Consider the following 15882-nt stretch of genomic DNA (forward strand, 5'->3'; position numbering starts at 1 on the left):
CAAGGTGCGCGATAATCCTCGTTTCTCTTTACCAAGCCATCGTGTTTGCTGGACGCCATCATCCTCGTGCATCTAGTGTGGCCCGTCCAATGCGAATATGAGAGGCGGGTCGGGTACACGTTCCGCTCACAGTAAGACCACACGTCGCTTGGCAAGAGCACCCAAGAATTCCGCAATTCCTAAGTCTTGATGATGCATCAAACGTTGGCACCAGGAGCCTCTGCTTTTGAACGCCGCTATACGAAGCGGTAGTGATGTCCCATTGACTGCGTAACGTCAACGCACGCATCGAAACGCTGCGTACTAATCGATGGCGACGGAAGCGTTCTTGGTGCCGCAAGTTGCTTTTATGATGGTAAAGTGTGGTCATGTGTCTCATGATGACACGGAATACCCCATAGTATTCGAAAGTGTCAAAGGAGAGCTTAGCCAGGCAACACCATGGGTTGTTTACATGTCCACATGCGCCTTGCACGTTTCGCCAATGTCAGCATACGTATGAATGGCTAATATTTTCATTAGCTTGCTTCAATGCACACATTGCTCTTCATGTGACTACCAAAGGTGTAGGTACTTCCTAGTTAGGACTGGACATCTTCATGCTGTGCGCAGATCTATCGAGCGTGAATGTTCACAGTGCCGATACCATTTCGCATGCGCGAGGTGAATTAACAACGGATTGTACGTGTCACTTCCGAGCACAAGATCACTGTCTCATGGCGTCTTGTGCTTGGGATTTGCCACCGATGCACAGCAATTGCAAGATATTCGTTCAATGGCCCGAGATTGCACGATCCGTGTGACAGCCTATGTGCGTTTGCAGACCGAGATGTGCAGGACATGGAAGGAGAGCGGGACATGCCGCTATGGCTGCAAGTGTCAGGTATACATGCTTTTGTCTACATGTTTTTGAAGCGGCATGTCTGTCAGACTGCATGCGACAACAAACTCCTGCGACATGCGACACATGTGATGATTGGCAGCTTATGCCCAAATGGAATAGACATAGATGCTGGACAGCCGTTTACGTGTAGGACCATACACATACTCTATCATTCACTGACAAGGGCAGACATTTTGCAGTTTGCGCACGGTGAGCATGAGCTTCAGGAGGTGCAGCGTCACCCAAGGTACAAAACCGAGGTACGACATGAAGCCTCCTGATCCACTGTTTGCTGTCCGCAAACCTCTACACCTCTTCGCTGCATGCTACCTCCTGTCATTGGCCACAGCAATAAGGCATTGCATCTTCAGTGTACATGCCGACCTCAGATTGCGAACAGCACATGCAGCGGCGTCTCGTCATGTCAAGATCCAGGGTATGACCCGGCATTCATCTATTGCCATACTCAGATGCGTTGTTCAGAGTTGAAGCTGATCATAGAACACGTTACGTGGAGGACACCCGAACATGACGCTGCATCTGCTGATTGAGCTCCCTATTAACATCGCTTTGGCATTTGTGCAGTTGTGCCGCACATTCGCCATGGGGTACTGTCCATATGGGCATCGCTGCCGGTTTATCCATGCCACTCCTGCAACAGGGCCAACATCGCCACGCCCACCTGCCCCGTCTTCCTCCTCTCCGTTCTGTGTGCTGACTGCGCCAGGTCACACAACACAACAAGATTCCAAGGAAAACTCCTTTGCATTCTCCTCGTCCATCAGGAGTGATGCTGCAGTGCCTCATCCGCCCGGCCTTCGACAGCAGACACGTCTTCCACCTGTGCTATCTGACATATCCAACACCAGCTACCACTACCCACCAAGGCCTGTCTATCCTGTTATCAACAAGGCCCCTGCAGCTCTGCAACCTTCGCGCTCAACGGCACATCATCAACATGCAAGTGCGGGCCTATGTGATGTTTGTGCATGTTGCACTTTCCCTCATGTTTGACATCTCTTGAAATCGGATGTGATGTGCAATGAGCACACAATGTGTAGCAAAGCTTTGCCATCGTAACCGGTGTATGTTGAATTCCTTGGCGAGGTTTGTATCCACCTTCAGCTTTGTGGGTCAGGCTGCAACCTGTTTGTCAATGGATCATGGCGGTCCACCCTGCTCATGTCAAATGCTCTGCACAGCATGTTCCTGTTTGTGCGGCGTGCACTTGGGTCTTGTAAACAATTTATTGTACCTCTGAAAGTTCTCAGGTCTGACCTGGCAGCATGTATGTAATGTTGAACGTGTCTATCAGCAATCAATCAATTTCATAGAGGTATGAAATGCAATCTTCATGCATTTCATACCTCTATGTGTATGCACTGAGGCCATTTTTCCTGGTTAGTGAATTTTGTTTACGTTTCATATCCAAGGGCTTGCTCTTACAACTGCGGCTGGGCTGGCAGGCATGCACTACGACGCAACAACGTCCAACCTCCGGAGCTCTCAGCCTACAACAGGCATCAGCACAGAGTTCCATGACGCGACAGGGCGCAATAGCAAGCCACTTGCCCTGCCAGATGACCTTTTCTGCGACGGGCATCCAAGCAGTCACATTCGCAAGCACTTCTCCTATCCCGACGATCTGCATGTCAGCCAGCACCACCCAGCACGCCTGGTGCCCTGTATGCCCTTGCTCCCACTGTGGGCTATTTCCCCTACCCCACCGGTGTCGCCCACGCCATCATGTCTTCAGCAAGAAGTCGCGATTAGTGCTCTCGTCTCCATGCTTGAACAGACGCTTGGAAAGAAGGAAGGCAGCAAGCATTGCCGGTCCCTTTCAAGCCCGCTCAACGAGATCATGCCCGGGCTGGCTGGCCCCGCTGGTGCTCTGGCCTTGGATAGCAGGGAGGCAAGCCGTGCTCTCAGTTTGCGCGGCAGGGAAGTGACTCCTGACTCATCCATCTACCCCTTGGTGCCGGTGGGGGGTGATGCACCTTCCAAGCAGCCAAGGATGTCAGCAGATGCAGTAATCTGCAGTGACAAGAGGCGGCAGCTCTCGAGCTACGATGGCGACAAGGAAACCATGAAGCGCCGTCTGCCTGTCTTTGAGTGGCTGACGACAAAGTCCACTCAAGTCAATGATGCACCTTGTGCTGGTCACGATCCTAATGATACATGCTGATGCTCCTGCCAAAGGATTCACAGCACAGGTTGCAGCGCCATCGTTGCAGCTCAATTCTTGCGAGGCATCAACTTGCGTCCCAGCACGAAGCCATGGCAGGGCTGAATGCATGGGATGATCCAGACACTGCGGTGGTGCAGCCGATGAGCATCAACAAGTCGTGAGCTCAAGAGTGCGAATTTGTTATTAACGACATGTTTAACGTCAAGGAGAGGAGTGTGATTTCGCATTCGTATTTTGTGGCTATGTTTGTTATGAAGACATGTTCTGAACATAAGGCTGTGCATCCGTATACACCCTGGACTGATGCGCATTCATATCATCTAGGACAGCATATCTTGAGCCCCATTATCCCTGTTCGTGTGGTGATGCCATGGTGCACAGCCTTAATGCTCTCGCTGCAGCGCCATCGATCGGCGTTTAGTGGTATGATAGACAGGAAGCTATAGTAGAAAAATAAACTTCTCGTCTTTTACTGTCTGTTGGTAGATACCCATCCTGTTATCAGATGGACCTGACGATCAATCCAAGTAGCCTCCAAGTAGGTAATGAAAACGTAAGTATAAATCTCATGCCCTGCACTGCTCCTTGATGGATAACGTACCATGTATTGCTGCATATCACATTCGCCTCATTCTCACCAAACTGCTGGTGTTGGTTGCGTCATTGAGCTGTGCTGGCAGTATGTGTACGTTATCTGCATCATGATAGTCATGAATAGTTCAGACAACCTATCTATTGTACATGCCTGGACATGAGCATTAATGCTTATCAGCGATGTTTTCAAGTGATCATAAAGGTATACTAAAGTTGAGCAATAAATCAAGTGTACAATCCTCTCTTGTATGAAGTAGATTCAGGATGATCCGGTCATCCATTCTTTGCCTTGATTGAGAGTGGCTTGTGGATCTTGTTTGCTGAGTTCAGTTCAGTGCCGCGCTGTGCTGTAGCACATGGCTGTCATATAAATGTGTGTTGTCAAACCAGTTGCCATGCCAGAATGCATCAGTCTGAGAGACGATTAGATAATCAACATATTTTGTGCATTGCTTGGCTCCTAATCGATTTTCTCGATGAACAAGCACCTCCCGGGTACCTTGGTGATAGTCTCCTTGATGAGTCAACAAGCATTGTAGAACTTGCTTGCGGCATGTTTGTCAAGCATGGACCCGCGAGCCAGTGTAACGTGAGGCCACTGCTGCCAGAGCATGGTGAAGTGCCCCCCATTGGACTCACTGCAGATCATGGGCCAAGCGCGCGGTCCCAGTATGCCGGTTTAATAACTTGTCAATTGAAGCTTTGCAGTGACATATCCCGACGCCTACATGATTCTCATCCTGCCTGCCGCTTTGTATGTTCACAGTTTAATCTACGTCAGAACTCTAGTTGAGCCTTGATGTGAGCTGGACGTGACACTGGATTGTGGTATGCATGTGAATCAGTCCCAACACCTTAACGAACAGGCGTCCTCTTTGCCGTGTTGGTCGTGGCACTGACTCAGTGCGGAATGAGCCTATCTGATATGCAGGCCTTGTGACAAATCTTGTCACATTCTCTGCCCTTGCTCATTAATGGCGAAATCATTCAATCGTTTCATGATGCAGGTAATATGATTACATGCACTGGCTCCATCGCAGCACGGCCAGTGCCATGGGCTAACGAGCGAAGTACAACAACCCTTGCTTCGATTACATGCGTGCCATCACTCCCATCACTTCTGCCTTTACAGCTGAGCATCTGCCCACGTCACTGCAGCCTATCAAGGTCAGGAGCTGCACTCCCGCTGAACAGTCGCGTTCTCCCGAGCCAAACCTAAGCTCCGGAAATGTCGCGTGTCAGATCGCAAAGTCAAGGGGCCTTACAGCTTACACCGGTAAGATGCCACCTGCTACACTTTATACACTGTTTTATCACACTGCACGAACGCTCTCGCGCGTGTTGCCCGTTTGCGCGAGCAGCATAGCGTGGACTGCAGTCACGTCTCTGAAGTACTGCGGAGGCAACCTCAGGGACGAGACCATGGTCTGATCATACATGGTCAAATAGCAGTGCCCAAATGGACGAGTGTCGCTGTTTGGAGCAAATTGATCTTCATCTCTGGTCTCTTATCCAAGTTCCTGATGTTGCATGAGCACCCTAAAGCCGCATTTAACGACATACGCCCAGACAAATGCTACGTCCAGATGCGAAGAATTCTCAAGACATCCCCGCATTTCTTATTCGAAAACATGACCGTAATAACGGTGCAGCTTCCTGCACGTGTAGCGACTTGCATGCAAATGCAGCTCTGGTCGGTTGCTTGGTGTCTTAGTGTATAACCGACACAGTGAGCCCTGTTGGTCTCCACCGCACAGGTCGTGTGGGATCACGCGCACACTCAATGTGGTACGAAAGTACACAACAGTCACACCATCGAATCTTCATGCGGTGGGCTTGCACAGACAACGACCGAGCGTGCAAATTGCAGGTGCGCAGGGTGGCCCCAAGCAGGCTCGCACACACGAAGAGATGTCTCAGCGGCGTTCATAGGCTTAGGTCGGCGCAGCATGTAACATATTCCACTAGCACGGGCGCAGCATCAGGGGTGCAGAGCCCTGTTGTTCCTTCCAATGAAAGTACAACGGCGCCACCTATCACGACAGCTCCCGGAACTGCAGAGCCTCTGGGGCCATCAGCAACGGCGAATGGCGTCAACTTTTCTGTGTTCTCTGCGCATGCTTCTTCCATGAAGCTTTGCCTTTTCAGTGCGGACAACAAACCTTGGGGAGAATGGGACATGGTGAAGACAGGTGTGCACACTCCACCATGGACTCTTTCATGGATCTCCATACAGCCAGGCGTAACTGTGCTGGATGTGGATCATCCTATCTGTACGGACTTCTGAAGCACTTTGTTGCACCAACGAGGCACATTTTTCTTTCGGACTGCAGTGATTTTGTCAATTGTCACAATGTATTGTGTAGTCCATATCCACTTTCCTCAAATCGGCCACACACTTAGCATCCACCTTCCCCCATGTTATGCAGCTCAACACCAAGTGTTGAAAGGACTTAGTAAAGTGCAATAGCCCGTGTCTTCATAGTAGCAGAGGCAACCCTCAGTTTGGTGCCATTTCAGGTGGCAAATGCTCAGGACTTAGCATCCAATTGGTGCCCGGATAGTTGCACAAAACTGATCACGCCATATATTCCTGTAGCCATATGTAGGTCACAAGATCGTGGAAGTGATGTATCAGTGTTGACATCGTGGATGCCTGAGATGAGTCGCGAGTGGCGATGTGGATGCAAACGGAGTGATGTCAACATATTACAACAACACACACTGATACCCACGCATATGAAACGCTCCTTCAGAACTCACCATTGTCGCGCACAGGGGATGTCTTCCACGTCGAGGCCGTGAGCTGTCCTCATGTGGGAGTTGTGTACGGCCTGCGCGTTGCCGGGGAGGGGGGGTGGGAGCATGGAATGCGCTGGGACCCGACCAACGTGGTGCTGGACCCGTACGCTCCGCTCGTCTCGGGGCGTCGCCGCTTTGCGCAGCGCGATGAACTCGAGCAGTTCAAAAAGGGCAAGGGGAGCGTGTTTCTCGGCACGTTTGACTTTGCAGCTCCCGCGTTTGACTGGGGGCCGGACTACCGCCAGCCAAACCTCCACCTGAAGGATCTCGTCATATACGAGTGCTCCACGCGTGCTTTCACAGCCTCTGCAACTTCTGGCCTTGGCAAGGATGAGCGCGGAACGTTCAAGGGCGTTGCTGAAAAGGTTTGCCTCTGGCCACGCTGACCTGGGAGGGGTGACTCACCGAGATAAACAAGCTGATGAGCGCTTTGTATTCGCTGCGAGGGGATTTCCATGATTGCCGAGTTCTTCATGGTTGCAGACCTGGCACTGAAGGACTTGTCACCAGATGTTGAACACGCCGCTGGCGAAGGAATTGAGATTTTCCGCGGTGATCGGCTGCCAGCACACAACCGTGCGCATGCATGGATTTGGCAGTGGTTTGAAAGTACTGGGCACTCTGCGACGTTTCCGCTGGGCGTTGGCACAGGTTGTCCCTGCATGCAAATACGTCAGATCTATTCATCTGATGTGTTCAATTGTTTCACACGAAGACAGAATCACCATAACTCAAGCAAAAAACTCAATCCAACATATACTGGCAACATGATGTATGCACATGTGTCTACACACCACACAGTTGTAGTGTCGACAGAGTCTTGAACCGGGTCTGGTCACAGCGCCATTGCTATGAGCGACCACTAAGCATGCACCATCTCCTGAGCAGATCCCTGCAAGGGTGCAGCAGTGCTTTGCCAAAATGGGCATTGACCCCATATCTGTCCCACAAATGTTCGCATTCCTGGGCATCTGGGCGCACAAATCACACTGACGAAGCACTGGGGCCCGGCACTTCCCTTTGCAACACAGTTCGCAACAATGCGAAGGGACTGCTTCTTGTTGGGAAACATTGAACCCGTTGAGGTAGCGACGCACGTTCACTAGATTGCCATTACATCCGATCTGAGGATTCTGACCTCACATCGACTAATATATGCCCAAACGCTAGCATCGCAAAGCACAAATTCAAACAGATCGATTCCGATAGCTTGACCAGCCTATTGGAACACGTACCAAATTCCAACACTTCTGAATAGCAAACTCACACTTGGCCACTGAGTACAACTGCGAACTGGCTGGCTGAATCCCAGCGTTCGTAACCTGGGTCATGGTAAAGGCAGAACCGCTACGCATGCATTTGAAGTTGCCAATCTCTATGCAGATAGGCTTGCGGGGGTTTCCGTGTGTCAGGAACGCCAATAACAAGCAACCGCTTAGAATCCCTAATCACTTCCATAGATGATAGGAACAGTGCTTCTGCATCATCACAGCCAAACCCCAGCTGGATTGGCACGCCACCACTGACTCAGCTCATGACTGTGCAGGTTCAGCATCTTGTCGAGCTGGGAGTGAATGCCGTGGAGCTGCTGCCAGTGTTTGAGTACGATGAGCTGGAGTTCCAGCGAGACAAAAACGCACGAGACCACATGATCAACATCTGGGGTTATTCGCACATCAACTTCTTCGCCCCCATGAGCCGCTTCGGCACCGCTGGCAAGGGGCCAGCAAACGCCGCCCGCGAGTTCAAGGAGATGGTACAAACGTAAGTCACTGCGCACAGCTGCGTTCACGCATAGCGACATACACCCAATGTGAGGATGCCGTTATTGACAACTGCCCTGTACGCGCATGAGACATAATCCACCCTCGGTGGGAACACAATCGTCCGAAATGAACCAGGAGCGACTTTTTTCAGGAGCAGAATCCCAAACATTGCATGCTCGTTGCGTTGTCACGGCTAGCTTTCCACTCCGAGCACAAGTAAGGGTCGAGATATACACTTAGTCATGTCAGGCGGTGAAACGGGCTATGGCGTCACACATTATCCAGGGTCATGCGCACGGCACAGAGTGCCTTCGGTCTGATGAATCATCGGTGATGATATACCACAACTTCACCGCATTCTTTGATGATGTTGATGTGTCTTGCAACCACTACGGCTCTGATGCAAAAGCTGCAATAGAAGCTTCAAATTCAATTTCGTGTCAGGGCCTTAATGATATGCCCTCGGGCGAGTGTGCAGGCTGCACGGTGCGGGGATCGAGGTCATCCTGGATGTTGTGTACAACCACACGGCAGAGGGGGGGGATGTGAACCCTTACTGCCTCTCACACCGCAACATCGATGCCAAGACGTATTACATGATGGATGACAAGCAGTACGTCCAAATCCTCAACTACTCTGGGTGCGGGAACACCGTCAACGCGAACAACCCCGCCGTGCTCAAGCAGATCGTCGACAGCCTCAAGCACTGGGTGCAGGAGTACCACGTCGATGGATTTCGCTTCGACCTGGCAACATGCCTCTGCAGGGGTACGACAGCCGGTGATTCCTGGTGGTGCCTTCAGCCTTGATTCAGCACCCGCTCCTTGTACCTTCAGGGAGCGCTTCAGCTGAGATCAGCAGCTACCAGCGTCTATCCTCATATTATGTCAAATCGCGTTTGCGCTCTGCAGGCGTCCATGATCAAATCGCTGCTGAGCGTCGAAGGAGGCATCGTAACGTGACCAGCGTCCTCTGTGCAAGCTTTCTTTTGTGCTAGCTGTAGCTGGCCAGAGATGCGTGGATAGATAATATGGTCAGTGGTAAATGCACCTGGTAGAAAAGGACGCAGGATGTCCTTTATTCGAGAGACTGTTACACTGTCACGAAGGCCTATGTGACGGTTTGTGGGTTCGTTTGATGTTGCTGCATCCCCTGTCTGAGAGAAGGATGATGGGGATGGTGTGTCTCACAACACGCTGCTGAGGTGCATGCCTGGTTTGCAGATAGCAGGGGCCATCTGCTTCAAGCTCCGCCGCTGATTCGGGCTATCTCCAAGGACCCGATCCTATCCAAGGTCAAGCTCATCGCCGAACCCTGGGACATCGGGGCTTACCAGGTGGGCAGCTTCCCGAACTGGGACATCTGGGCTGAGTGGAACGGCCAGTACCGTGACACCGTCCGCCGCTTTATCAAGGGCGACGGAGGTCTGAAGTCAGCCTTCGCCACCAAAGTCTCTGGTTCGGCAGACCTCTATCATAACCACAACAGGTGACAGTCTCCTGTGATAGTCATGCTTGGCTGCCTTGCTCTCAGCCACTTCTTGCCTTCCAAGCATGATGAAAGCATTTGGTTTTGCTACACTGCTGCATCCTCGTGCACTTTGGCAGTTCTGAGGGCACCTTTGAAGTTTCGATTTTTACCAACTTGAAATGTAGCATTCACCCGACATGCGTGCCTGCACCAGCCTGACTCTCATAGCACAATTTTTATGCCGTGAGTGCATGATGCCGATGATGTCGTGTATTTACAGCACTACCGCTTTCACATGGATGCTGACTTACCAAAGTGCAAGTTCAGGCGCATACATGTCAAAATGGCTCCACTGCAATCCATCTTTCCATAGCCTGACATGTCCTTGCTTTTGTAGCCATGGTTGACAAAGAGGTTGGTTGACACAGAGTACGTATCTTTGGGTCATCATTGCATTAATGGGAGCAGTCGGACTTCACTCCCTGTGCGGCATCTTCTTTATCTTGCTATCTATCGAGTGGGTCTGCGATTGTGTGGAAGGCTTGCACGAAAATCATGACGCAATGCATGCAACGCCGCAGCTTGATGCGGAATCATCTCACCACGTGCGTGAGCACATGCCTCCCCATGTAAATTACCATTTCCTGCCAAGTCCATCAGAGCATGATTCAAATGATTCAAACGCTTGAATCAAGTAAGACGCTGAACTGGTTCTGGACGTCTGTGCCTGCAGGAAGCCGTACCACAGCATCAACTTTGTCATTGCACATGACGGATTCACTCTGCACGACCTGGTGTCGTACAACAACAAGGGGAACATGGCCAACGGCGAGAAGAACAACGACGGCACCAACGACAACTTCTCCTGGAACTGCGGCGCCGAGGGCAACACCCAGGACAACGCCGTCCTTGCCCTGCGTGCACGGCAGATGCGCAACTACCACGTGGCTCTCATGATGTCTCAAGGCACCCCTATGGTCCTGGCTGGTGCGCTGCTGATGTACTCGGAGTACTTTCCTCTGTACTCCCCTTGTCTCCCCGCAGTACTCCTCGTTTACATGTTCTTCCATGAGCCATCCTTGGAGTCGCTGTACACTCCCTTACACCCCTTGTACATGTTCTTCCATGTGCCATCCCCTCCTTGCAGTTGCCAGTGGCCATATGGTACTGCTCACACATCGCGTTATCACCCTCACCCTGCGTCCTGAGTGCGGTGTATGCCTGCCACATGGTGTCTAGCTCTGCCATTGGATCGGTCGTTTTTGGTAATGTGTCCGTATAGTTCTGGGGAGTATTTGAGCATCTGAATGCCTGATATGCGCTACCTCTTAGGGCAGTGATCCCAACACGCAGTGCTCGAGGAAGTTGGTTGGGTGATGTTCACCACTATCGTTCATAGAAGAATTTTCCCATTCTCTGGGACCATGTCGATGGGGCGTCAATAAGCCGTTATGCCTGTCAGATCCTACACCTCCACAGACTAAGTGAACCCGTTTCTGTCACCAGAATGGGGCGCGTCTTTGTGCCATGTTATATTGAGCGTAAGCAGATCACCCACCATTGTCCATCTCATGTTCGGCGCTCGTGTCCTGGCCTGTTGAGGAGCTCGAGCTGCGCAGGGGATGAATATGCGCAGACACGCGGCGGGAATAACAACTGGTACGGTCACGATAACAGCATGACACATTATGACTGGGATGCCCTAGACCAGCAGAGGGATGGATTCTTCAGATTCTACTCCGAGGTGATCAAGTTCCGGAAGGAGTTTCCTCTGCTTGCTCGTGCTTCCTTCCTTGAGAAGGGAGACATCACCTGGCACGAAAATGACTGGGCCAACCCAGACTCCAAGTTCCTGGCGTTCACACTCCATGACAGGTACGCACGCTTCTGCTAAGCGATAATTGCATGGTGCACGTCTGTTCACGGCAAGGCAGTGCGTTACCACTTACTAGGTTAAACTGCCAGAATCAAAGCTCCCATGACGTTGGTGAAGTGCCTGTTGCAAGAACCAAGCGTGATGGTCGCTGCATCTTCAGAGACATCTTTGACTGCAACACCCTTGCACGCAGCATGCCTTTGCTGATGCGCAGCGTGCTGATGGCAGATGTGAATGCTAGGGTCAGCAGTTGTGAGCACACACAAAAAGCGTGCCTAGATTTCAGCTTTGTGCATGTCACAATTCTGTCTGTGTATGTCGATATACGTCGGTGTCCTGCCTTTTCATGTATCAGTCGTGCTCCTGATTGTTGCTATGAAGACTTGCTGCTCTGCTGTAGCATTCATGGCAATCCTGTTTGGGATCTTCAGAGGTTTCATGTTCAGCCAGAGCTCACATATCCCTGATGCACGCAGAGGACAAGGCTGTGGCGATTTGTATTGTGCATTCAACGCACACGACTACCAATGCAACATCGACCTCCCATTGCTTCCTCAGGGCAAGAAGTGGTGCCGTGTCATCGACACAAACCTGCAATGCCCGAAAGACTTCACACCGGGCGGAAACAAGGGTGTGGAGCGCAAGTATGGCATAATGAGCTTCTCATCAATAGTGCTCATTTCGAAGCCAGAATCTTACATCCCTCAATAAATCGCGCCACAGTTGTTCTGCGCCGCCAACTCGTGTAAAAGCAACCTGACATCTTAGAACATGTCCACATATGCGTCTCCCATTTAGACGTTCAAATCATCCTTTGACCTTGGCTAGTTTTACTCATTCCACTTTAAAAGCGTGGAAGAAGGTGGTTTGCAAGAGTCCCTCATTGTGCAGACACACCGAGCGCTGCAGCATGGTGCTGTACATGATCATCCATAAACGTTGCAATGAAGAAGTATGAGTGATCGTAGCCATCCTGCAGCCGCATCTGCAGCTGCACGTTGCCTTCACTGGAAGCCGCTTGAAAAGCATCTGGCAGCAGTTGGCCGGCCTGCATAATGCCAACAGATCCTTACACTTCCAGCATGCATACACCACAACGAAAACGCACAAGCAGCGATGTCATGTTGACCCACGGCATTAATTCCAGCGCGTTGAATTGTCCGACCCGTACAATGTTGACACTTGGTGTGCACACAGTCTTGCGTACCCTGCAAGGAGAAGGAAAGGAAAGCATGCCAGAACTGGGAAAGCGAGGTGTGCTGTTTATGCCTTGCATTCGATGCTACCACAATGCCCTCAATTTCCACAGGACCAACTTACCATGGCACACCCGACAATGAAGCCCTGCACAAGCATGCTGACAAAAGTTGGACGAAACAGAGTGACTTTATGACTGACACCCTAGTACACAGCATGGTAAACAGTCTGGAAAAAGCAACCATGTGCACCAACGATTGCCGCGGCATGCAACCTCTCCTCCTTGGACTGTGCCATATGCGGTGCACAAGCAGCGGCATGGCTCTTTATGTGCAAGAATGCAGCCCTCCAAAATTTGACCCTAAATTGCAGCAGCTGTAAGAGGCTATTACCTTCAGGAAGCTGTCTGCAGAGCCGGTGTCAACCAATATGCTGAGACGTGGGCCAGTGTATGATCTGACAAGCTCGGTTGCATCATGTGCTTTCCAAGCGCTCGTGTCCTCTCCGAGGTATCCTGTGAAAGCTGCAGGCCACACAGACACATTCACAAATTATAAAGGTTTCCGCGACATGCGTGCCACCACGCAGAGGCTACTTTCCATATGCTACAACGAAGTGTTTATTGTATGGAACAGAACCTGCTCACACCTGGGGACAGGCTTAATGCAAAGGCACAGGGTTTGCCTGTGCTGGAAAGGGCAGAGGGAGCATATATGCCAGGGGCACACCATCATCTGTTTGCAGCAGCTGAGATGCTTTGCCAACATTGTTAGTTCCAACAGTCAACAAAGGCATGTCGAGAGTTCTTGGAGTCATCGAAGGCATATCGAGTGTTCTTGGAGTCAACAACGCATGTCAAGCGTTCTTGGAAACAAAGCAGTCAAGAGCACTCATCTGATTGGATGTCTTGCAAGCTGAACAAGGGCACTTCAGGATGCTCATTAGGTGATGATGTAACCTGGACAACATTACCGCATCCACATGGACATTGGCAACTTCAAGAACCACTTGAGAATCAGTGCTACCATTACCATTACCTGGGGCATTATCTTAGGTGGTGTTGAGAATTACCCCTGCTCAGTATGGACTGCCATTTCACTCACACGAGTGCCCTTGATTGCTTTGTTCCCCAAAAACCTCGAGATGTCTGGTGATGCGCACCTTTCTGGCCCCATGGGCAGTTGATCGGGTTGCAGATGGGCGAGAAAGCACTGGCGCTCTTGAACATTCCCGGATTTTTCAGAGCGATGGTCAGGGCACCATGGCCTCCCATACTGTGGCCCATGATTGACACGTTGTCCAAGTCCAAGGAGGTTGTATGGGTCTTCAAGAAGGCTGGAAGCTCCTTGGTGATGTATGAGTACATACGATACTTTCCCCATTTCTCAACGGTTGCATCGACATAGAAGCCAGCACCTGCAACGGTTACAAACACAGGATTGCACATGCATTCTGGCTATGCTCGGCTATGTGCAACTGGTGTTGATCCAAACGGACTCAGACTTCGTGGTCACCTCCAAAAACCATTCACCATGGCGACTGCTCACGTCTTGGCAATCATGTCTTCCAAGGGGGTCGGATGTGCCAGCTCTCGGAGCGCTCACTTGAAGTTGCAGAGTGAGGCTGAGATTCTGACAACAGCACCACATGGGCCTACCTCGCGCTTGTCAAAGGTTACTACCACACTGGAAGGATGACCTGGCCATGCGAAGCCAAGGTAGAAGTTGCTGCTTAGAGCATGCCAATTAAATCGCCAGTGGCGTTTAAGCTCCTCTTGATACGTGCAGCATGGGCTGCCACAGGTGCGGAACATGACCAAGCATATCATGAATCAATCAATCAATAGGGACCCACGGCTGTCTGCGAAGGCTTGAACTGCACCAACAGGGACAAGTCCAAGGCGCTTCGACTTCATGCCCTAACGCAAGCGCCGGGTACAGAGGGAGGAACAATGAACTCGAGAGTCTGGGTACATCGTCCAAGGAACACTCCTTGCAGCCGGCTGCACACAGACAATACTCCCCGAAAGTAAATCATCAGAGGCATAGGGGGAAATCAAACATTTTAAATGCCAACTCGACCGTGGTTGTCGTACCGGTGCCAAAGTCCCACGAATCATCTTCGCCTTCGATGCCGAGACCTCTTGGGGAAGTGTCTGGGGCGATCAATGCAACATTTAGCTGTGCAGCCATGCGCTGAGCCCCACTTTTTTGAATAAAGTTCTCATCGGTACACGTTAGCCCACTCAGATAATAGATTGCCTGCACCAAGCAGGGCAGGAGTAAGTGGCTGCCATCCGCTCCTTGGCATTCATGCAGTTTGCTGCACCCAAACGTAACCATCAAGGCATAACCTGCATCAGGGCGCATTACGTGTACGGCCATAGCTTGACAACGCTTGCCTTGAAGCAGCTGTTCCCTTGGAAGTTAAGGATGATAGCTGACCGGTCCCAGTTCCAACCTCACGTATAATTATGTACTTGTTACTGAGACACGTGCAAGTGCACCAGCAGTCAATATCCAGATATAATACGAGACACGAGACCCTTTCATCTATCAAGCTTGGCGTGATGGTCGGAATATTCCGCAGGGTCGCACTGGCACTTTGCTTGTTTCGGCCATCGGGGGATAAAAGATGGTGAAGGTCATAGAGCAACCGCATTCAACACTCTCATGCTTGTAGCGCCTGTTCCATCCACCAAACACCTGCACAGGCGCAAACTGTGACTTGGCATCAAGGAGCATTCGGAACGACGCTGATTGGTCCAAGAACCCTGACAGCTTCGTTGCCCCGAGCTCGGCTGCTGCAGATATGGATTGCGAGGAGTTTTCTGCGATTGCGGACCTTGTTTGAACCGATCTCCTCCATCGGCATCGACCTTGTTTCGAGTGAATGAGGTGCTGCTAATGGAACAAAAACCTCGCTTGGAGAGCGTCCACAGGAACGACTTGAACAACGATACACGGATGAAAAGCGTTCCGTGCGAAAATGAACGGTTGATAACAAGCGCACAGTCATGTACATGGTGTGTACGTCGCCAAAATCGACAAGAACATCCCACCTATCGCTAAATGCACTCGTCAGGTCATTGCTTGCGTGACCACCA

The 15882-nt window shown here is 51.1% G+C and overlaps 2 protein-coding genes across 2 annotated transcripts; one reads left to right on the forward strand and one right to left on the reverse strand.

Moving 5' to 3' along the window:
* Positions 1–4760: 4760 nt before the first annotated feature.
* On the forward strand, positions 4761–12290 carry LOC149810277 (isoamylase 3, chloroplastic-like). Its single transcript, XM_089994326.1, has 9 exons — positions 4761–5090; positions 5380–5907; positions 6422–6832; positions 8014–8231; positions 8712–9001; positions 9457–9721; positions 10437–10690; positions 11323–11578; positions 12056–12290. The coding sequence occupies exons 1-9, from the start codon at positions 4761–4763 to the stop codon at positions 12288–12290; spliced, it is 2787 nt and encodes a 928-aa protein (XP_089850452.1).
* A 169-nt stretch (positions 12291–12459) lies between these two features.
* On the reverse strand, positions 12460–15650 carry LOC149810278 (uncharacterized). Its single transcript, XM_089994327.1, has 6 exons — positions 15621–15650; positions 15374–15481; positions 14872–15037; positions 13938–14192; positions 13169–13299; positions 12460–12627 (listed from the first exon to the last, which is right to left on the reverse strand). The coding sequence occupies exons 1-6, from the start codon at positions 15648–15650 to the stop codon at positions 12460–12462; spliced, it is 858 nt and encodes a 285-aa protein (XP_089850453.1).
* Between the last annotated feature and the right edge of the window lie 232 nt (positions 15651–15882).

The sequence above is a fragment of the Nuphar pumila genome, unplaced genomic scaffold (assembly GCF_984573655.1).
Source record: "Nuphar pumila unplaced genomic scaffold, dmNupPumi1.hap1.1 HAP1_SCAFFOLD_414, whole genome shotgun sequence".
NCBI lineage: Eukaryota > Viridiplantae > Streptophyta > Magnoliopsida > Nymphaeales > Nymphaeaceae > Nuphar > Nuphar pumila.